Genomic DNA, 23,812 nt, shown 5'->3' on the forward strand with positions numbered 1-23,812 from the left:
CCCAACAGCCAATCGGCTCGCAGAGCTCATCGAAGGGGGGCCAATCGGGGAGGGGCGAGGTGGGTATAAGGAGGGGTGTCGGGGGGCGTAGTTCGCCCAGAGGGAGGCGCTGTGCACGTGGTGGGAGGAGGAACTACGCGTCCCAGGAGGCAATGCGAGGTGGGGAGGGAGGGGGCTGGCGGTGCTCGGTGCCGCTCCGCCTCAGCCCCGTTTACCGGTGGGGCGGGTTGGGTCGGGGGGGGGAAGTCGCTGTTATTTCTGTCAAGTCGATGTTATTTCTCTACTAGGGCTCTTCGGGGGCCCTTTTCTTTTCCCCGAAGTCCAACATTTCAAAACTTTTCAGTCTCCGAACAGCTATTTCAAAAATAAAAGCAAAAAGCTGGGCGACGGTTGGGAAGAAAATAAAGTTCAGAAGCTTGTGTTGGCAAAAATAAAGTAATAAGTAAAAAATAAGTAATAATAATGATAAAACACTGGGCTTTGGGCAACCAGAAAGGTTTATCAAGTAGGTACCTTCAGCCTTTGGTGTAGCCTAAGTAAATGCAGCAGCAGGGAAGGCAAACAGCCTATGCCCAAGTACAGCAGCCTTCTTAAAACTAAAAATAAAACAGGAATAGTAATAAAAAATCCTCCCTGTGATATTAAAATCAAGCTGCAGGTCCCCAATCTTCTGATGCAGTTGAGGTGCAGGCTGCTGCCCCATGGGCTGCCTTGCCATTGCCCTGGCTGCAGGGACTCCTTCCTCCCTTTCTGCAGGAAACAAGGCTTTTCTTCTTTTTTTTTTTTTTTTTGTAATAGAGTTAATTTTCAGCCCAGTCAGCTCCCCGAGCCAATTTGCCTCCTGGCATGGCTCCTGGTGCTGTCAGGAGCAGGAAGTGTGCAGGCAGGGGCAGAGCCACCCAGGTGCGGCTGCCACCTTGAAGCCACCATGGCTTGGGGCATGCTGAAGGGCTAAAGAGCACTTGCAGGTAAATCAGAAACAAGACATTGGCCATATGTGGCCTGGCATAGGTATTTTGCATTTCTGGCATGCATGTTTCCTGCTCTTGACATTCAAAACTCAGGCCTGAAGTTAAATACAGACCAAGCAACATCACAGAAATATGTAGGAACTCCAACTCCAGGCGCAGAGCTGGGACCAGCTCACAAAAACTAGCCATCAACAGCTCCTTTATTTGCAAACAATCTGCTTTCTCCATCAGGCATTCCTTTCGTTTTCCTGGCACAGTTTCTCCAAAGCTTGCAAAACAAACATCATCCCATCATTACCTGTAGCTTTCAAGGCAGACCGTTCCATTTTTCCCCATTCCTCCTCTAAAAACCTTTCTGCAGCGAGGCTGAGTTACCATTGTTTGGTGGCGTGAACAGGCCTGGGCTGCTTCACGCAGCTGCTTCCTCTAGGCCTTTGGCACCCTTGTGAACAATATATCTACCAAAATCATCACCACCTGCAATAAATGCGAGACTTTACTTCTCTAAGCACTTGAGGCCTCCACCCATCATAACTGATGGGTTCAAAGAAAATAATGCTGCCAGGGCCTTTTATGTTTTTTTTTTTTTTTTTTTTTTTTTAATGTTAGCTGCCATTCAGCTTCCTGTCCCGTTCTGTTGTCACTCATTACAGTCTCCCAGTTTTCCTGTGAGTAGGCAAGTCATGAATGCTTGCTTTATTTCTTTCTAAATCTTGATCTTCAGGGGTTGGATGTACCTTGTTTTTCCCATGGTAAGTTTGTACTCGCTGGGTGTCTCTGACAATACCTACATACATCAGGGATCAATAAGGTGAAATCAAATCAAAACTGACGCCTTGATGTTAGACTTCAGTACGGCTTATATTCCCACACTGAACGCTAAGATTGATTGAGAGTCATAGCACTGCCTTTTATCTTTTAGAAGTTGTTTTTTCCACTGGCTGCGAATGAACTCTGGCTACAGGAAACAGATTGTGAAACTGGCTCCAAGGCCTAAACTTCAGATTTCAGCTCTTTGTTTGATAGATTTTAATGTAGCGCTTTGGTAATGGAGATGAAGGTGGCTTTATTTTTTCCAGACCAAATCTCTGCAGTTTTCCGATACTGGGTCAAGCTCCTGTGTGTACTGCAAGACACTGTGGAAATCAAGGTCAAAGGCTACTAGCAGAATTAATCAGAGCCTGAAGTTAGGGGAATGTGTTTGTTTGATTTGTGTGTTCGCTGGCTGGAGTTAATATGCTTGTTTTTGATCCCTAAAGAATGGATAAGAGAGAGGCAGAATTATGAAGGAAACAATCTGGCAACCCATCCAGAATCACAGCATTTGAGTTTTTAGAATGATAAGCTGAAGTAAAACAAATCTGTGGCTGTTTTAAACCTCAGTGTTTCCTTCCTTGATTATTTATCAACTTCCTTCTCTTTTAACTGCATAAGGACCTCTATAACAGTATGCAAATCATACCCAAATGCAGAATTATTTTTCTGAAAATATAAAGTAGTTGTATTCATGTCCTCTAAGTTATAAACAAGACCTAAATTATATTTTATTTACTTTCAAAAGGTCTTTTCCAGCTTCTGTATGCTCACAAAAGAGCACTTTACTGTAGAGTTTCTTTAATATGTTACTGGGAACTGTCATTAACACAGTAAAACTCATGCAACTTAGAAGGAACTGCTTTTTGAATTAGATTCCTTCAAATGCTGTCATTTATGCCCCCCCTTTTTTTTTTTGTTTGTTTGTTTGTTTGTTTGTTTGTTGAGGCTGATTTAATTCAAGCTAGCATATACCTAGCCTGGGATCTCTTTCTTCTAAAAGTTCACCTTCGCCTTTTTTGAAGCACGGGTTGCTTTGAGAAGAGCTTGGCTACGATGAACCAGAAGCACAGACCTCTTAATGTCATGCAGTGCTTGCCAGCTTTCTGGCTGTGCTCCAGTTGAATGTATAAATGCAGCCTCAAAGGCTTAAGAGCGAGACCCCAGGAGAGAGCATGTGTAAACGAAAACTTCTGATCCAAAACATGCCACTGAGCTGCCACCTGAACTGTTAGTCTGTTTCTGGATAGAAAGGTCCAGGTTTGCCCCAAGCATCTTGGGCATCTTGGTACCTGTCTCCTGTTTGTGCCCACTTGTGGTCTAGGCAGTAAGTTGAACAGCTTTGAGAGAGGTCCAGCTGAGAAGTTCTCTGAGCCCAGCAGAATCACCCCAGTAAGGTCAGTTTTTTCTGTCAATAGCCACTGCAGGCTTTGGTGCCCATCTGCATTTGGTGGAGAGCTCACCTTCAGTGTGACAAGCCAGTGATGAGAGAAGCAGCTTTCAGCTCAAAGGGATTTCTGTGAACACCTGGTATCTACCAGGAGAGTGTCCTAGGTGCTCGGAAGGACTGCAAGTGGAAGGGAAATGTTCATCCACTCATTACTTGAAATTGTCAGAGAAGAAGGCAAACATATGGTTTGACATCAAAACTGTTGTGAAAGAGAAGGAAAGAGACACAAAGGTGGAGTATGGTTTTGTAGCCATAGGCGCTTCCTAGGAAAAGGGACTCCGGGGTTCTGGAGGCTATTCCCAAGCTAGTGCTGCTTTATTTATTTATTTTTATCCAGGGACTATTTACTATAGAAATAGTAAGATGCGTAAATAAAGCCCAGGACTCTCTTCAAGTGGTTAACTACATATCAGAGACTCATCCTTGTTTTACTTTGTCTTCTGCCTCGGCTGCCATCTCCCTGTCCTGTGCTCTTATAGGCCCTGTCTGCACGGGGTCATAACTTCAAATGAAAAGGTGGTGACTCCCTGCTTCCTTCCTACTCTTCCTCCTCCCAGCCCCAGCATGGTGGTCAGGGATGCGGTATGAATGCTTCCCAGGAAAGCCATTAAATTCCTGCTTCCTGGCCAGTGCTCTAACCACTGGGTAACAGCGTAGAGAAGATGGACACTATTTCCTCAAGCTATGTTTTAAAAGAAAATGAATGCTGCTTATTGGGAATTTTTTGTTTGCTGACAGCCAAATAGGGCTTTCAAACACCTTTGGCAGGCTGTGTATTAGCACAGGCTTCAGTATTTTCCAGTAATAACACAAAGAAAAATGCTGTGGCAGCAGACATGAAATGAAATCACAGAGCGGAGAAGCTACAGGGACTCTTTATTCATTGTTTTAAAGAGCAGATTCTGGCACTCACCACTAGAAGAGGACTCCAAATTCTGAGTCCTAAGAGGACAAAGGTGCCAAGCACCAGGGTGGGACTTCACATACATCCATGTTCATAGCGTTTCCCTGCATCAGCTCTTGTTAGCTCCCTACTAAGCATGCTGTTTGTTTTGGCCATATACCTACACTTCTTTTATACACAGGGAATGTAAGCCAATCATTACCAAACTCGGGATCCAGCTCTGAGGCTGATCCTGGCACATCAATCCCATATCAGTCCCACCCCTCTGTGATTTACTAAGGTCACACAGAACACCAGGAATACAAGTCAAGTCCCTCGAGATCCACAATTGTGTTCGAAGTTGCCTGGCAGTCAGAAACTGTGCATCAGGGGAGAAAAGTCTCTTAATTATATTAAAATCAGTTGAAATTAGTTTTATATATGTGACATCATGCAGAATTTCATAGCATCTTACTCAGATTTTTCCTGCACCTCTGAAGTCATGCAAGTTGAAATATACAGATTATATGAAGCAAGTATTCTTCTGCATGGTTTTGAATGTTGTAAGTTTTCCCAGACAACATAGTGATACACCATTTTTTTTTTGCATTTCTGAGTACACATTATGCCATACTATGTGCATATTCTGGCATTAATAGTTAGAATATTGTACGTGCTCAGGATGCACGATGTGGATGTACTGGACTTGCTGTGAATATTTTAAGTCATGCAAGCGGATGCTATCCTTTAACATTGTTCTTCAGCACGAGAGATCTCCAAAAGAAGATTGAGGAATTGCTCTTAAATCTGCTTGCAGTTTTTCTGCATCTTTACAGACAGCTGTTGGTGACAAAAGATGACTATGAGAATCATTTCTTGCCAGGAGAAAAACTTATATTTTCCTCGTTAATACTTATTTATGTATTTTTGGTCATTCTTAGGTTGCCTGGTGTACAAATAGACAATAGAGTTCTTGTTCCCTGCCAGGTACCTAGTTAACAACAGCACAGGAGTATAAGAAAAAAAATGTAGGGGTGGCAGTAGGTAAAAGGAGACAAATCCTATGAACAGTTATTCTCTTTGTTTCTGATCTCATCCATGTCATGCTCTTCCAGTTATCTGGCCAAAGATCTACCTCCTACTCCACTCTAGGTTAAAGGATGGTGGATGAAGACTGGCACTTTCCTGAGAAAGCATTTGTAAAAACATAAGTTTACTTTGAAAATAAATTCCAAGGCAATGGTGGGGACACAATCTGTCTGTTTTATCTGCCTAGAGGGCAAGTTGCAACATTGAGAACCATCTTTCAATGATCCCATTAAATATTTGAGATGTAAAAGGTGAAAATTATCGTGCAGTAAAAGCGTTTACTGTGAATGAGTCAGTGCCTGCAATAACTATCCCCTACTTCATTAGATTTCTTCATTATGTTTGTCATGTCAACCCACACGTATATTATAACCCACACCCTACCTGAACATGTGTCTTTCTTTTTGTATTTGCCTTTCTAATCTCTAATTATTCTGCCTCTGCACAGATACATAGTCTTCTATACTGGAGATAGTTTCTCTTGAAACTGTTCCCTTTGCTCAATAACCTAGTCTTCCTCTTTAAATCAAGGTTCAATAGGCAGAGTCAGTAATTTCCTCCTGCCTTCCAGTCTGTCTGTTCACTTGTACTCTGCTTTGCTCTCCAAAAAGCTGGAAAAATGCTTCCAGTCTAAGGAGCAAAAGAGTGCATTTTGGAGGGTAAAGAGAAGTGAGCAAGCTAAGCAAACTGTATGTGAAAGACAGTATGAGGGCATCATCATCAGAAAATAGTGGGGAGAAAAAGTAACTTTTTGCTTTCTTTGTGAAGACTACTGAAAAGAGCACCTTAATTTCCCCATCAGTCAGTGTACTAAGAGCAAACAGGATCTGTTGGAACTGAATCCTAAGCATGAAGGGAAGAAACTTGATAGTTGTTCTTGCATGAGAGAAAATGTCCCTTCTAACCTTGTTTAAAAAAAAAAAAAAAATATCTATGCTAGTAGAGGGAGTGGGAGAAAAAGAAGCCCAAAGGGAGAAGAGCAAGGAACAAAGCTGTAGGATGGTGTAAATACAAGGGAAAGACAGGAAGTGAGGGAGAAAAAGCAACTATAACATGGGGGTGGATGAAAGGAGAAGATGAGAGAAACAGAATTACAAGGGAAGTGAGGAAGTATGTTAGTGACCATTGATAATATTTGTTTTTGTATTTGGTGCTTGTTACATAAAGGTTATATTTCATTACTTTGGACTGATTAAAGGTATAGAAATGTAATTTTTTTAACACTAATCCAGGCCAGGTGCTTTCATGCTAACTTATCTGCTGTTACTTGATAGGAACTTGTGGTCTTGCTCCTCTGAGTGCTAACTTCAGTTATCAGCTGCACGTACAGGTTAAAGCAGTTTGCACCAGCTCAGTCTCCCCACAAAGGTATGATTTTATCATGTACATATGACTGATAGCCCAGTTTAATGAGGAATTGGGTCTGCTGCACTCTTAGAAGAAAATAGCAAAACTCATTATGACCCAAGATTGCTTCATGTGCTGTCAGGTTAAAATTCTTAAAAAAAAAATAAAAATAAAAATAAAAAATCTCAAATCTGTTTTTTTTCCCAACCTCGTTATTTCTTTCCCCAGATTATTTGTGTAACTCACTCCATTTTCTTTATTCATCGTTTTTGTTCTCTATTTTTTATCTTGAGCAAACAGGAACTGCAGTAATAACGATACGAATGTTTAGAAGGACTGACACAATGAATAAAAGCCTTAAGAGTTTCTGTTCATTACAATACTAGGTTTTACCATATTTTACAGTACATAGGATCATAAGAAAACACAATGTTTTTTTCCCCCTTTTTCCAAGAGTGAAAAAATAATTGTATTGAAGTTCAGCATGAGACTTGAGATTTAGAAATGAATAGGTTTTGGTATAGCAGTGTCAAAGAAACTGTGCACTAGACCTTTATATATCCAGTTCTGAGACTTCACTCTCACAAACAAAAACACAGTTCCCATGGATTTGCCTGTGTCAGCTTTTGAAAAAACTCCCCGCTGCCACCAAGTTCCTTAATTGGTCTAACAACTTTTAGTCGCTTGTTCTAAACTCATTTACAGTGAGGATCAAGTGAACATAAAAACATGTTGAAATGGTTTATTGATTCAGTTAGCTCTCCCTTCCTATTACTTTTGCAGCTGTCACCATTGCATATCTAACCCCTTTAGATCAAAGAAGGCACAGGAGTACCAGTTCCTTAGATATGGCCTGAGCAAGGTCGTGTGTTTCAAGCTGATTAAAGTGGCTGTGTCAGGATGCTAGAGACTGGGTGTTCCCAAAACAACAATGCAGTTTGCCTGCAACTTTATTTATTTATTTTGGTCAGTGGAAAGGCTGTTCTTTGTCTGTCCAGAATGAGGCTAAAAGAGCATTACAGCACATCCAGTACAGCTGATCAAGCTTTTTTCATGGTTCTGGAAGGAAAGTGAAAGGGGAAAAAAAATAGACCGATTTGGATTGTGTCATGAAAATGGCCTCTAACATAACCTTTTGCCAGCAATACTTGGCTCAAATAGACAAGGCAGCAGCCAGCATTCTGGTAGTTTCTTGATATAGCCTGTGTAGGGGTATTTCTTTAGAGATTTTCCTATAAAATGTCAGATAAACAGTGCATCATTCTTTGATTTATCTGAGAGTTTTTTTTCAGTTCAGAAAAAAATATGCCCAGCAGGTCAGGTCAGAAGATAGATATCTTTGTGTTTCTTTCTGAATAATGCTTTATTCTGATTTTTCTTTTTCTTCTTTAAAGCTGTTCTGACAACATCTCTTTTGTTTAGTTCTAAAAGGTTGCCCTCATCTGAATAAGCCAGGACCTCTCTAAGATAGCAAATGCTGGAGAACTTAGTGAAAGCATCCCTTACATTGTCACATTATTCCTCCGGTGTATATCTTTAGGGAAACTATTAGGCCAGCATTATTCCCTGGGCCCATTAAAATTCATTCCTAAAAAGCTTGTCCATGTGCTGCTTTACACTGTGTGACATTTTTGTGATTTGATTTTGGTGATGCTCAGTAGCTCCTCACTGTTTATGTGCTTACTTGGGCTAGATATCAGTACTTACATGACTTTAATGAAATGGAAAATTGTTTGCTTTAAGTAACAAACTCTAGCCTGCTTGCACTCTTCAGAGGTATGAGAGTAATGTATAGATATATACGGACCTAAAGACAGGTTCACCATCCAACAGCCTTTGTGCAAGCTCACTCTGGCCTGCATGTGGCAGTGAGCCAAGAGCCAGAAGTGGTCCTGCCGGAATGAAATGGGCCTGCTCATGCTCACCCCCAGGGCATGAGCACATCGGCTCCAGCAAGGTAGGAGGTAGGTAGTGCAATTGCTTTAGTGCAGGGCTGTCACAGAGCTAATTTGCTATGCCAGAAAGCCTCCTGGATCAGGCCAGCTTTGGTTTGGAGACAACATAGGTGGCTATGCCAGGCTAAAGGTTAACGGGAAGCCTGTGGGCAGCACTAAATTGCCCATGCTTGATGTTGATTATGTATAACCTCCTATTTTGCATTTTTCTGTGTTAAATAATAGCGGTGATCTGAGCATCATTGCTGCAGCCACCAACACAGACTGGGTCAGTTCCAGCTGAAAAAATAAAGGGTGAGTCTCAATGTGAACTGCAGCCACAAGTGCTTCTCCCCAGGCTCTGCTACTGGGGCCACAGAGCCTCAACCTGGGTGTTTTGTCAGCCTATATTTAATGCTCACACTTCTCCCCTGGTTGTTCCCCAAACTCCAGCTGGTGCACTGATTTCCGCAGTGAGGAGCTTGTCTAAACAGCACTGGTTTGACTGCTTTAACTGGTGTTGTTCAAGTGCTACATCCTCCTAGGCCCTGCAGAGGTATACCAGCACAAACATTACCATGCAGGGAGAGTATCTGCTTTAAAGCACCTCTCTAGGGCTAGGTACATGCATCCATGGCAGCATGGCCGTAAATAGCAATCAGTTAAGTTTGCCTGTGATGGTCTTATAGACATAAATACTCCTGGGGAAAAAGTTGGTTGTAGGACAGTTGATGTCCAAATATATTTTGGGTCCTTAATTACTTTCTGGTAAGTTTCTTGGTTTCGTGGGCTGAAAATGTTTAGGATCTTTGATGGTGTCTTGCAGGTGTAGAGTGACTTGGTCCTTTTCCCATCCCATTTCCTTGTCTGGGGCCTGCAGCATTGTAGATATTGCTCCTGTGTGGGATGGTTCTTATAAACTATGTTTACCTCCCAAGATATTAAAGGGCTCATCCACACCAGAGCACTTTGACTTAAGTAACTGTGTTGGCAGAACCTAGAAATGCTATAGCAACCGTTCCCTCAGCCTATTTTAGTCTCCGAGAAGCTGTGGCAAAACAAGGCGTCTGTAACCGTGTCCACAGCAGGGGTTCTGCAAACATCAGCGTCTCCTTTGTGAATTGCTACCTACCTTCACAGCCATCTGAAGAGCAGCCTGGGGAGCTCTTGCTGCTCGTGCTGCTCCAGGGTGCGTATTACCTTCTGCTGTGCTGGTAAAATGGTGGCTGTGCGTGCCAAAGCCCACGTGGGATTAGCTAGATCACCATCACTGGGCTGGTGACCTGGCCTCTTCTCTTTCACATTCTTCCTGCTTCACCTGCTGAACTAAAGGGTATTTTTCTTCCCTTTCTCCCAAATAGCATCCCCCCCCCGGTCCTTGTGTTGCTGAGCTTGACCAGGATTTCTCAAATCTTCTGGCACTTTATTCCTTCCCTCTCTTATTTGTTATTTGCTTCGGATCATTGCCCTTCCTACAACTGTCTGCATACCCATCTCCTTGGAAACAGCAGGACTTGTTTACGTGAAGGCAATAAGGAAACTAATTGATTTGTAGCAGCTGCAGACATGCAAGAAAGCAGGGTGCCTTCCACTGGAGGATGGTAACTGATGAAAAAGCGAGCCTGCAGTTGTGCTAACTGCTGAAGGGTTAGATGGCATGGGCAAAAATGACCTTACACTTCAGTTTCCAAATTGTGTTCCACTTAATAGCAGCAGCAGGAAGTTTGGTGTGTGTGTGTGTATGTGTATTTTTAAAGACCATTTTTTGTTAGTCCTTTTCGTCATCAGTGTGTAGGAGTTGAGAAGCAACAGGAAAACGGGTAAGTCTTGCTTATTTTGTACTTCAAGGAATATCATACTGTGCCATGCCAGGTACTTTGTGAAATATCCTGCCAGTGCCCCATGCCAGAATTATGTTCTCTCCTGTCCCCAACCCTGATCTCTCCATCTGTGGGACTTCCCAAATGTTAGTTGGGTTTCGTGGTCCTCCAGGACAGAGCTGTGGAGGTCCTCAAACAACTTGTACATGCCGTATACCTGTCAGGGCCACCAGGTGGGACCTTTCACCCACCCTCTGCCTCCCTGCCCACCCAGCCCCAAAGGCCAGCTGCCTGGGCTCAGTGTGACCAGCCACAACCCCGAGATGTTGGCGGAGGCTGACAAAAGGTCTCCAGAAAAATCCTGTGGTGCAAGGGTGGGCAGCTCTCCCTCTTAAGCTCAGGTGGCCAAGGAGGAGCCACCTCAGTGCCAGGAAGGCCTTGTCTGTGCCCGGGGGGCCACCCTGAGCTGTGGGATCTGTCCTGGGGGTGTTAGCGTGCAAAAACAGTGGTGTCTGGGAGGCCTGAAGTCAAGCAAGCCCTGGCGATGAGTTGCTGATGTCAACATCTCTGTGATGACAACTTGGAGAAGGAAGAAAGTATTTTAATGTACCTTTGGTTTTGTGTGCTTCTTGAAGGGGCGGTGAGGATGGATGCTGATTTTTTTATTCTGTTTTGTATGGCCTCTGAAACACCGCTGGAAGAGCTGTTCTTGGAAACCTGTTCCTTCATTGAAAACTTTCTTCCCCACCCAGTATGAATGAATTTTCCTGGGTTATGCTTTGTCATCATCTTCCAGTTTGGGTTAGGATTTCTTCCTCCTGTTGCTAGGTTCCTCCTTTTTGTTACTTCTTGGGAATTAGTGCCTGTAAATAGCTCTGCCCAAGCAGGAACCCCACTCAGTGGGTCTCCTGAAAGTTGCAGCACAGCATCACATGCTGCTGCTGCTGCTCCATCAGAACAATTTGCTCTGTATTGTAAACTTGAGAGGTACCACAGTTGTATCACTGAACCTTCACATAAGCTGTTTTTTAGCAACTGAAGCAGAATATAATCTTCATTTCTTAAACTATATCAAGTGAAGTGCTTGGTACTAGTTTGAAAGGTAGCTGTGTTGTGCTCTATCTTCCCTCTCTTGGTATTGTGTTCACACTTCCAATGACTAGCAAAATCTGGTCGGAGCTCTCAGAAGTGAGATCTCTCTCAACTTTAGATGTGTAAGTTGATAGGACCCTGGAAATGGAAGAAAGCTTGTATTTTTGAGGAGAACATTTGTGTGGCATTGGAATTGTCTCTGCTGTTTCTAAGTAAAACTAGTAGATGAGTAGAGGAGTGAAGAATACAATGAAAAAGTTTATTTATACAGTATCTGTAAATCCAAACTTAGTAAAGAGGGCTCTAATGTTAGTTTCTCTTATACCACTTCCCTTCGGATGATCTGTAGCCCTCCTTCACATGACCTGTAGACCATGCTTGGTTGTCATAGCATTCCCAATGTAAACAACAAAATGAGGCTTCGATGACTTGTCATAGAGTACATATGTACTATGAAAAATGTTGTCAATCCTTGGCTTTTAAAAAGCCAGAAATAAATTATTAGAAAACACCAAGAAAAATCTTAGAAAACTTTGGCTGGTTGGGGAGAGCTGTCTTTAGTGTTACAGAAGACATTGTTTTGGAATTGCATTAAAATACACAATACCTCTGGGTGCATGTGGCTTTTTTAATTATTATTTTGATGCAAATAACCTATTTTGATGTAAACAGAGCCAGGGACTGCCCAGTGATATGCCTTGCTACATAGTTCATTGAAGAGCTAATGTCGTTATTTAACTCTCCTTTTGCAGGCTATGGATTCTGAATCAAAGGACAGTTTCATAGGAAGCTTTCTTCAGCCACCAGATAAAATGATTCCTGCATCCTTTGCTTATATAGAATCAAAGAAGTTGGCAGCTGTTGGAGTTGACGGGCCTTCTATCTCCAATAACCAAGGTAAAGCCAAAATATGTCTTTAAAGTTGTGTTTTTAATTGTTCCTTGTGAAATCTCTTGAGCAAACTCCCCATTCTGTTTTACTCAGTTCAATGACTTGCAGTGGTTATCAGGCTGACAGTGACAGGATGTGTATGTGTCCTGAGGGAGTAGTCTCCCTGAAGTCATGCATCTGGAATGGAAACTGCTTCAAGTCTTCTAACATCCTTATAAACTTTGGCTTTGAAAATTGTTTAACTTAAATATCGTCAGACTTCCTCTAAAAGCAAAGGAGAATGCTTCAAACTCAACAGAAGCAATTCACGCTTTAAATCCAGCAAAAAAAGATACAGTACTTTGACTTAAAATTGGCTTTGTGCAGTGCTATTCAACTCTCTCTAGCTTAAAATTACTTCTAAGCTTTTTTTTTTTTTTTGTGTGTGGTATGATTTACTGGGAGAACTTGTGAATAAAACAGACTCTCAGGAAAGTTATCAGTGTATTTGTCTGTGTGAAATACAGGTCCACTATGATTGTCTTGTGCCTTAATCAATGATTACTCCCTAGAGCTCATAGGACAAATGCCTAGGGGCTTAGCATGTCCAGAGAGCTCAGTGAATCACAAGTGTACCATACTTGGATTTAATGCCACAGATAACTTTGCAATATTGCACAGACGTAGCATGGCCTGTGCGTTTCATTATTGTTCTTTGTTTTGTGGCTTCCCCATATGAAGAATCTGTGACTTCAGTAATAATCTTCTGTCATACGACGTTTGGGCTTTTTGGATTAAAATGTTCAGTTTAATATTAGGCAGCTAAATAGTATGTCAATAGAAAGATAGAGGAAGTGCTCCCACTTCGTCTTTCTGCTCTCTGGTGTCAGTTATTTATTCCAAGGAGGCTGTGGGAAGCTGATTAGAGTTGTTATGGAGCTAGCAATATTTGCTGGATATTCCTCTACCAAGTGAATTGGTATAAGGAAAATATCAAGGCTTATGAAATGTCAGGAAAAAAAAGCTGAACTTGTTACAGAACATGTCTTAAACTTCCATAGGTATGTATGCTTTTTGGAGAGCTAGTAAACTTTTTCTTGTAGTTGAAGTTGGAACTCTGATTTTATTTTTGGTGTAATTTTGACTGGTATTGTGACTAAAAGTAAAATCTTGCAGATTTGATTTTATGGTTTTAAAAAGATATTGAAAACAAGATGTGAGATGGTTGAATCATTACCTTTTGAAACAATGAAGTTTTTTTAAATGCATCCTCTGCTAAAACGTCCCTTGCATCTGATTTTTCCGCCTGTCCAGTGTCCTTTATCTGCCCACACCAGTTGCATTACACCAAAACTTGTGACCTAACTTGGATACCTGTGTTTCTTGCTTCTTTGTAAACAAATGCTAATAGTCCTAAGTCCCAGAGTTTGCTGTTTTGAATTTGCTATGATTTCTTTGTGCTTGCTAACATTTGGAGTGAAAATAGCTTTTCTCACAGGACCTGTGCTTTCTACCTCACTTATGCAGTAAACATGTTTATTTTCTCCTAGATACATTGCGAGTGTGTTATTGTACTGTTGGAGAATGTCATTCATTTTAGAGGTGATCCTAGAAAGAAAATCTAGGTAGTATTTTTCCTGTTTGAAGTGCTTTATTAAAATAGTAAGGAACTGTCATAAGAGCTTAAATATAACTGTTGCATTGTTTGCTAGCTGTGGTGGCAGCCCTGAGAACTCTTCAAGAAAAGATCCACCGTCTAGAGCTGGAGAAATCACAAGCTGAAGATAATCTGTGCAGCCTCTCCATAGCAGCTGCTCAGTATAAGAAGGCCTTAGAGCATGAATCCTACAAAAAAGACAGAGCACATCAAGAACTGATGCAACAGCGGAAAGGTATTTCTCTGAGTGCTCAGCTGTAGCCACAGCAACTCAAAGTGTATAATCCAGGGAGTGTTTTTTTTGACAAACAGCTGATTAATACAACCCCCCTTTATTTTTTTTGCTTCAGAACTGGGGAGAGGCAGAAGCCTGATAATTGCAGATCAAGTTTAGATCGTATTTGTACATATATTAACCAAGTATTGCATAACCCATAGAGCTGTTTTAAAGAATAAGCAGATTTCAGGTGGTGTGTTTAACTCGTATGATAACGAAGCATCTGCTTACTTGTATAACACTGCTAACTTGAGAAAAGTAAGTGGAAGGGAAGGAACCAGATTCTGGTTAGATATCTACTGATATTAATCAAAGTAACAGCTGTGCTCACACCTTTGGAATTCATATTAGGGACTAGCTCTGGAAAAGCATCTTGATTCCCTTGTCATATATAAAATATATTTTAACCACATGACTTGTTCAGACTAACAAAACTTTTCTTCTCTCTTTTGGAGATAGAGAATTCCTCAAAGAGATGACAGGATGGTTAAATCCATGACTCCCATTGCTGTACTGAATGTCTTTGCTTCTCTCTGTAGATATAAGTGTGCAGTTAAATGCAGCACAATCCCGCTGCTCCCTGCTGGAGAAACAGCTGGATTACATGAGGAAAATGGTTTCCAGTGCGGAACTGGAAAAGAAAATGGTTTTAGAGCAACAGGTGAAGCCTTTTAACATACTAACGAAGTAGTAATATAATAAAAATATATATAAAAATGTGTAAGAGCTGAACATCTTCCTTCCTCAGCTCTGTTCAGGGTGATAGCAAACAAAAGCAATTTACTGTCTGACTGGCTGTTGACAGCCATTCAATCAATTGTATGAAAAGACTCCCTAGGTGGAACTCCTAATGAGCAAAGCCATGCTAATACTTGCATATTTGGTAGACAAAAAGACTGCTTGAAACTTATGTCTTCTTCGTCTGCCTGGTGTTTTTCATCACTTTGCAATTAAAAAAAATATTAAATTTAAACTAATTAAACACTTCTACTGTAGTGTGTTTGTTGTTTTTTGCTGTCTGAAATAATTTCAGTCAACTGGCATCTTCACTCATGCTTACATTTTCCAGACCCAGCTTCAGAAAGAGAAAGATCAGAACCAGATGGAACTGCATGCCAAACTTGAAAAACTTGAAGTACTAGAAAAAGAGTGTCTTAAACTTACTGCTACTCAAAGAATTGCAGAGGTAAGCAAGCATGGAATTAGTCTGAAAGTTATTCATTTGGTACTGTTAATAGTGTAAAAGTTCTTGCAAAAGTTTCCTCTGCTAAAGCTGAGATCATAAAACATACCTGACTGAATGCTTGACTACCTTGGATTCATTTGCATAAGTTGTTTTTTTTTTTCAGTCTGGGCCTTAAAAATTCCTATAGCCCTGTTTTATCCCAGATTACAATTGCAAGCTACTTCAGGCTTCTGATTCAGTACGGCAAACTGAAGTGTGGCTAAACATTCTTACATTCAAATTCAGGACAAAATCAAACACTTAAAAGAAAAGCTTTCTGAAGAAGAGCATCAGCACAAGCTACTACAAGACAAAGCTGCTCAGGTACACTGAAACTGTATTATTTTATCTCCTTTTTTTATTACTGAAGGAAACTATTCTCTCTGTCCAAAATTCCTTTTTAATTACATATAAACTCCACATTTAACTCTTAGAGTGCTAGCTCCTGGAAGAATTCCTGGAGTACTGAGTAGACTGGTTATAAATTACATAGGAAAAAGCTTGTCTTGATCAAGAAAGATTCTGCTTTTTGTTTGTTTGTTTGTTTTTGTTTGTTAATGATAGAATTCATCAGCCTTAAAGCTGCTATCAGTGATCTGGGTGAAGAGTGAATTTCTAGAGAAACTTCTACTGAGTCAGATAACCTTAAGTAGAAAGTGGTCATGTAGAAAACCTTATACTTCGAGTAAGGTTGTTTGTTCTAATTTGTATTCCTTTTTTTTTGTTGAGATTTGCTGAGATCTAATGTACTATACTATACCTGGAAAAGTCTTTAATCAGTGATGCTGTCACATTATTTATTAAGTGTGAGTTTGAGTTTCACATTCACGTTGTTCTATGAGGTCACATTTGGTTTGTTGGGCCACCATTCACCTGAGGAATATTCACCAAAGAAACCAAAATCAAAGAAACACAGTGATCTTTTGTTAAAAGAGCAAAGTAACTTCAGATATTCTCAACCTCACTTCATTGAGAGGTAGCAGCCACTTTGAAAGAGCTGTTTATGATGGTATTCCCTGGCGAGGGGGGTGCAAAGCTGGAGAACAGTGTTGTGAGAATGCAGTCATAAGCAAAGCTGACAGCTTATGTTAATTAATCACTGCAGTCACTTTTATACCTATTCCTCAGTCCAGGAACTTTGAATTAACATGCAGATTGTAGCCCAGATATCTGATCACCTCCAGAATACAGTGGAGTGGCACAGCTGAAAACTTGCAGTTTTTTGGGTTTCTTTCTTAAACTGTTTTTGTTGCTGCAGAGCAGAAAGCCTAGTGCAGAGATTTTATCATCTCAGTAACATGGTAAAAATTACTTTCCCAGAGTAGATAATCTGACATTAGCAGTAGTATAAACATTTGCTCAAGAAAAGACTTAAGTGAAGTAAATTGAGTCTTAAACTAGTACTAGTTGCTCCTTGGTTCACTGTAGGATCAATTTAGGTCTGTTGGATCTGTGTTGGGAAACACAGGGCGTGGCATGGCTGGTTCAGCTTCCTTTTGATGACAGAAAAATCAGAATAATCTCACTTTAGTGATGAACCTCCAGCATTGTTTAGCCGGAACTGTTACACATGCCAAAACAAAGTTCTTGTCCTGTGTTTGATTGGGAATGGCTATTATCCTGTTTATCCTGAGCCTTTATATCAACTTTGAACTGCAGAGAAATCTGTGGATTATCCAACAGGCTTGACCTTTATGTTACACAGATGGGCTCATTTCTCTCTGCCCCCAGGCTGTGAGATCCAAATGTTCATATTCTTTGGATTTTATCTTCAGATCCCCAGCAAGCAAAAGGATTGTTTTATCTCAATTGCTAGGTTATCATAGTGGAAAAGTACACCTGCTGCAGCTGGAAAATGGGAACTGGTAAAACAGAGCTGCAATAGCTGTCTGATACCGTGCCATCCTAGTGATCTGTTCAGTTTTTAAGCATAGCTTATCTTCCAAGCAGAACAGTTAATAGTGCCCTTAATTGGCTCTCATTTGTTCATGAAAGAGGGAATTAATTAGACCGTGTGATTTCAGTCTTCTAACATTACATTAAATACTTGTTTTTTTTTTTTTTTTTATTATTCACAAAGCTTCAAAAAGGATTTGAGATAAGCAGAATTTTGATGTCTTCAGTATCATCTGAAAATGAATGTAAAAAGAAAAACAGGAAGAAAAATAAACACAAGAAGGTAACATGAAAGTTTTTCATTAGCATGGTGTTGCTGATAGCATCTGACTCACACAGAGACTGGAATTTGTGAAAAATGGTGATGTAAGAGCCACTTGATTTGTCTGATGCACTTTATTCCATTTCCAAAGTGAAGAACAGTACTGAATACCTCTTTTTTCCTTTTGGTAATTAAAACTGGGATAGGGCTGGTAATGTCTCACAGGAAAACTTTCCCGTACCAGCATGATAATAACCTCTGTTACAGTCTTAATGCTGTTCTGTGTCCTGTCCTTGCTGCTTTTCATTTTATCTGGCAAAATTAGCATTAGCTTCCAAAGTAATTTTAAGTAGGACATCCTAAGATGGCATATTGTGCCTAAGATGGCATGTTGGGGGATTGCTGAAATCAAGAATATTTTGCAACACATGTTACAGGTCAGTCAAAATTTTGCAATTCTGGTTTTGCAAACTTAAGCAAGTAATGCTCAGTTCCTTTAATATCAATTTAATTGTCAAACTATCTGTTAGTAAGAACATCTTCGTATCTCCTTAGTTAAGGTAATTTATTTATCTCATCTGTTATTGTTGGAAAGTTCTACTCGTTCCACATACAGAAAGGAAATTATTTTTTTTAAAAAGAGGGAAACTGAGACGATGCATTTCACTGCTATTTTATTTGAATTTTACTTACTCCCCCCCCCCAAAAAAAAAAAAAAAAGAAAAAAGAAGTTGGGTCAGCACATTGGGATATCTTGTCTTAATTTTCTGTCTGTCTTACAGCAGAAAAATCCCACAATGAAGAAAACGCACCCTTCTCAATTTCACGTAAAGGCGGGCGTGCTACCTTTTGTGGCTGGGAAGGTGCGTGAAACCAAATGTTCTCATTAAATTTGCTCCTACTGTTTCAGTAAGTCTCTTTACTGTAATTGTTAATCACTTTTGTAAACCACTTACTAATTCTGCTTTAAGTCTGTCAGCTCCAGCCATTCTGTTAGTGCAAATGTACAAAGTGTGTTGCATATTATGAAGCATCGCTGTCCGCGTATCACATCACAAAGACAAGATGGAGCTACATCTGGGATTTCAAGACAAACTGCTCTTTCAAAACCTGTATCCTCTTGCTCTACATCATCAACTGTCACTGGAAGTCTTTCTGACCTTCTCTTGGCCATACAGGATGAGAGGAGCCAAATGAGCTTGTGAGTACTCGTCTCTGGTGTTACAAGTGGCTTCAGCAGTAGCCCTGTGAAGCTATGGGTGTGCTGTACTCAAACCTAGCCTCATAAATGTAGGACTAGTTGGGAGAATGGCCTGAGCAGGCCTGACTGGTAAGGTTTTTCTCATTCAAAAATTTCTTCTTGTCCTGATATTTAACTGATATTGGAAGCAAGCAAACATGTTCTTCAGCTGGGTTTCTTCTCTTGTACTTAACTGTGCTGCTACTGAAGTAACAGCTGAAGCAAATGAAAAATCTTTCAGGCCTATGATTTTTGGAAATGTAAGATATACTCTAAGATCTCTAAAGTATACCTAGACTACTCTCCTGGAGAATGCTGCAAAGGTAGTGTTAATATTGAGTAAGCCTGTATCATGGAGTCAGTCTGGGTGGTAGAACAGGTTAGTGTAGCTGTGGTAGGAATAGCTTTGTCACAAAATCTAGCCTATGTTACTTTGTCCTCACTCTTGGTGTTCTGTCTATCTGTGCATACCTAATACGTCTCTGAGCTGAGGCAGTCCAGGGTGCATTCCCACTCCTTGTTGATAGCAGAACTTACCAGTCCTGTAAGGTGGTTGTGAAAAGAGGCACACTTTCCTGCCAGAAAAGGGGCAGGATGAAGCTAACACTCTAGATGCAAGTGTACGTAGCATTCTAGCCATGCAAGTAAATGTGGATTGTGTTCTTATACATCTTCACATTAACACAAGCTTGTAGAATTGTGGGTTAAAGTGATGCACCTGGTCATAGTACACATGTCAACATGATGAGCTGTGGTTGGAACAAAGAAGGACATTTTGGTTAAACCAGTTAGGATGTTGACACTTGGTTTGAAATCCTTGATGTGGCAAAATTTAAACTGGCAACCAATCTCTTCTTCAAAAAGTAATGGTTGGCCTAATCATACTAATTCAAGGACAGGGATATTTTTCTTTATAGTAGCAACCAGTTGCTTCAGTTAAATTGTCAAGAATCAACAGTTACTCAGAAGTCAGAAAAGACTCTTTGATCTTTGGAAAGATATTACTTGTCTAACAGAGTCTCTGCTTTTGATTTGTTCAGCTAGTTAGGTACCAAGCAGATCTACACCATTCCTTTTAATTAAGGACCTGCTGCTAATCTTTTTTTAGTACAATTTTTCAATTTGGACAATCTATCAGAAAATAACTAAGTGTTGTTTAAATTAGTACTTCAATTAGTAACTTAAATTGGTTTAGAAAAAAGTTACTAATTTAAACAACACTTTCCTGTATTATCCTAAACCTTCAAAGTCTGCACTAAATTGGGCAAGAGGTGAAAATACAGTACTTCATAGCTGCTATTAGCCCCTATTTACTTTCAAAATTTTCATTTTGCACACTGTTAGACATATAGTTGTTGTGATTGTGGCTAAGAGAGAGGAATAAGATGTACATCAACTACAAATTTAAAGTGAGAAAATCAGACCCCATGGAAAAATCTTTTCTAGAGAATATATTCCAGGTGAATGTATTTTGTGTGAAGGGGTAAATAATGCTAAATTGCTGTACTCTGTACAAAACAGCTAGCATCTCATGCAATACACTAGAAGTACTGGAGGAAATCCTATGGGCTATATAATGAATACTTACTGTACCATTTTTATTGTTAATAGTGAACATCAAGAACTTCTGAAGCAGATACAAGAAACTCAGGACTCCAAAGTTCGTGAAGATCTAGAACAGAAGCTAAGTTGCCTTGTAAAACAAATGAACATTAAAGAAGAACAAATATCCAAGCTGAAGAAGCACCAGACTAGTGTAAGAAAAAAAAGTAAACTGTCCAGCCTGTAACACTCTAGTTAAATGGCTACCACAATTCTGCCTCCTGTTGACATTAACTGGAATGTCACTGGAATGCTTAAGCTAGGATGTTCCAATATGGATGATTAAAATTAGCTTGCTAGCGCAGTGTTCTTGTACACCCAGTTTCTCCTGATCAAAAAAAAACAAAAACAAAACACAAACAACAGCAACAACAACAACAAAAAAAAAACACCCGAAAAACAAAACAAGAAAAAGTACTTAGAGCTGGCAGCCAGATATGTATGACAGTGAAAAAAACCTTCCTGTCCTGTAGCAGCTCTGCAATACAGAGCTAGGTTGCTCAGTGTGTTGCTTCTGCTCACTGTGTTAAGACAGACTGTTGAGATTTTATTCCTTTATACCTTGTCCCTGTGGGGAATGAGAAAATAAAATGCATAATTCCTGTACAGACTGGCTTAGATGTCTTGTATATTACTGAAATATTGAATTTCTTATTAACCAAATAGTTTATTGACTGCAACTTCTAAGAAATCATAGCTGGATAAGCCTTTTAGTTTCATTTAACCCCTAACCTGTACACATTCTGTCAGTATTTGTTTTAGAGCCATAAATAACAGCTTTTCATATATGCCCATACAATACCACACTTCTGTAGATGAGCTGCTTATCCCCCCTGTAGCAATTTGGTTTGGAACATAATAAAAAATGCAAGCTATAATTGCCAGATATTCTTCTGATCTTTCACCTTATTTTGCAGGATAAATAAGCTCACCTAAGAGCTTTACTTATATAAGAAATAAAACAGAACTCAGTGTGAGACCTTAAGGAAAGGGAAAATTATATTTGATTTCAGTGTGAACAACTTCACTCACATTCACTCTTTGATAGATTTTACTCTCTTAAACCTTTTATTATTCATATACTCGCAAGCCAAAGACACTTATCAAAGTAGTCTTGTCAGGGTTGCATGTAAGCAACATAAACTAAAGACACTGACTGAGTCCTTGCTGTCTCTCTTGGCAATGTCTACTGTTTTTTGGATAAATAAGTTATATTCTTGAAGAGCCAACAATTACAGTGTTATTCTTTGCCTCAGAATCTTGCTGACTTCATGAACTTTAGACAGTGGACAACAACTGTATCTTTGCTTCTTCATTTTGCATATCTTTATGGCAACCGTCTGCCTTCATTTGGGATGATGGGAAAAGGAATGGCACGTATGGTGTGGTACAACCTTGTTATCCTTGTGTGTTATCAAAGTGCACATCTTCTGCTGGCACATATCTGTGCTGTGGTACAGCCTTATCAAAGCACATGTCTTTATGGTCATGATGTAAATAGCACATTATTCATGTTTGTCTGTTTGATTATTGTCCATCATGCCCTGGTTATCAATACAAGCCACTCCTGTAAACCTTGACCTATTCTTTTTTTGGTGCTTTTGCATACAGACATTTCTATTTGTATTTTACACAAATCAATCTTAATATCTCTGGTACATGTTTCTGCATTTAGAACCTGTCATGTTAAAAATGCTGTAGCTATCTTTGTTTTACAGTTAATAATATACTCTAGAATGCAATTAAAATCCATTATTTTTAGAAGTAGACTTAAAGCCTGAATTGGCATATGGAATGTTGCCACCCTAATTTTACCTTCAGGACTGACATTTTCATGCCAAATACAAGTCAAGACTTATTTGACATTTAAAAAACATTCTGTAGCATTCAAGCATATTTATTCTGTTTCTTGATTCTGTTGTGAGGCTTCCAAGTAAGCTGAGATATGGTAATCTATAATAGTCTGTATAGATTCTTGTTAATAGGGTAGTAAAATCTGAAATGTGAAAAGACCATCATAAATATAAATTGGTAACAGATGATATTTGGGCTCTCTCTCTCAAGCAAGCATTTTTACTTTAGGGAGTGGTGAGGTTCAACAGTGCTCTGAGTGTGAGTGAGGTCAGTTTTCTGTAATGCTTTCTGTGTGGGCGAGGTCAGTTTTCTGTAAAACTTCCAGCAAGACAACTGTATGCAAGATGAGTAGGTTTTAATGATTTTTTTAAAAGGCCATTAGGCATCTTTAGTTTGGAGTTTGGTAGAAATTTAAGTTATGCAGCAGTAGTTCTTCCAAGTTTGTAACATTCTAATGATTTATCTTTCTTCTAGGTGCAGAAATTAAAGCGAAAGACTCAGAAATTGAAACAAGAGGCAGCTCATGTCAAACTAAAATATGGTAACCAAAAGGAAGCAAAGGAGATTGCAGTCACTGTAAGGCAAAGTATGTCCAAATCTCATGCTGGACAGAAAAGTAGCAGCTCTCTTCAGCTGCTAAAAAATGTGCAGAAGCTTCAGTCAACACTGAAAAAAGATGATATTATGTGGGAACAGTAGTTCTGAAGTTTACTGGGTTAGAAGTTTTGAAGTTGTTTGACAGCTAGTGAATTTTAAATTTCACAACGTATCTTTTAAAAATAAAATAGATATAGCATTTCACATTCTAAAGTATTTAACAACTAGTAGGTCAGTTTGTTCTCCTCAGAATTAACTTTCATGTAGCATAGCTATAATTCCACTACACTGAATTGTAATAAAGTATTTTAATGGATTGATGAAATGCTTATGCATTAACTTGTCAAATAAAACTTAATACCCTTCTTAAACTTAAAATAATACGAAGCCTTTGGTGTCCTGTTGTTCCCTACCTCCTGCCAAGAAGATACTTAAAGTTTGCTTTTCCAGAATGACAACGGCTAGTGCTTCTGTTCCAAGAAAGCCAGTGTTTTTCTGAAAGCCAGTGTTTTTCCCTTTTCTCTACTAACTGAAGGTTCACGATCTGAATCTTCAGATCATCGCAACCGAGGCAAAAAAGAGGAATTGTCTCTTGTTTATATACTTACACTTATTATGTAAGCTTTATTGACAATCTTAGTGTCAGGGAATGGTAGGGATTGGAAGCAAATAGCTATGCAGCTTTCCATGTATAACCCTTCAGACCTAGTAAAAAACAGCTGTTTCATGGTAACTTCCTATTAAGCATCCCGTTGTTTTGACAAGTTTGAAGTAGCTGACTTAAAACTCTGAAGAAGAATAAGCAATTTTAAATGACTTTCATTGTGCCTATGAGTAGAAGTTTTCACAAAAACAGTCAGTAAATTGATGTGTTTGTCCCCAGCAGATACTGCATCTGCAGGGTCAGGACTAGTGATAGTGAATGTTGACATG

The 23,812-nt window shown here is 39.7% G+C and overlaps 1 protein-coding gene across 1 annotated transcript; it reads left to right on the forward strand.

The window, feature by feature from the left end:
- Nucleotides 1-155: 155 nt before the first annotated feature.
- Nucleotides 156-23,002, forward strand: CEP57L1 (centrosomal protein 57 like 1). The gene is given in 12 exon segments (XM_082757328.1): nt 156-159; nt 12,152-12,296; nt 13,982-14,161; nt 14,743-14,864; nt 15,273-15,389; nt 15,675-15,752; nt 17,509-17,607; nt 18,369-18,449; nt 18,534-18,542; nt 18,546-18,787; nt 20,438-20,582; nt 22,757-23,002. Coding segments are annotated over 11 exon segments (1,440 nt in total). The 5' UTR covers nt 156-159; nt 12,152-12,154; the 3' UTR covers nt 22,982-23,002.
- Nucleotides 23,003-23,812: the final 810 nt, after the last annotated feature.

Source organism: Aythya marila (assembly GCF_965140915.1).
Source record: "Aythya marila genome assembly, chromosome: 3".
Classification (NCBI taxonomy): Eukaryota; Metazoa; Chordata; class Aves; order Anseriformes; family Anatidae; genus Aythya; species Aythya marila.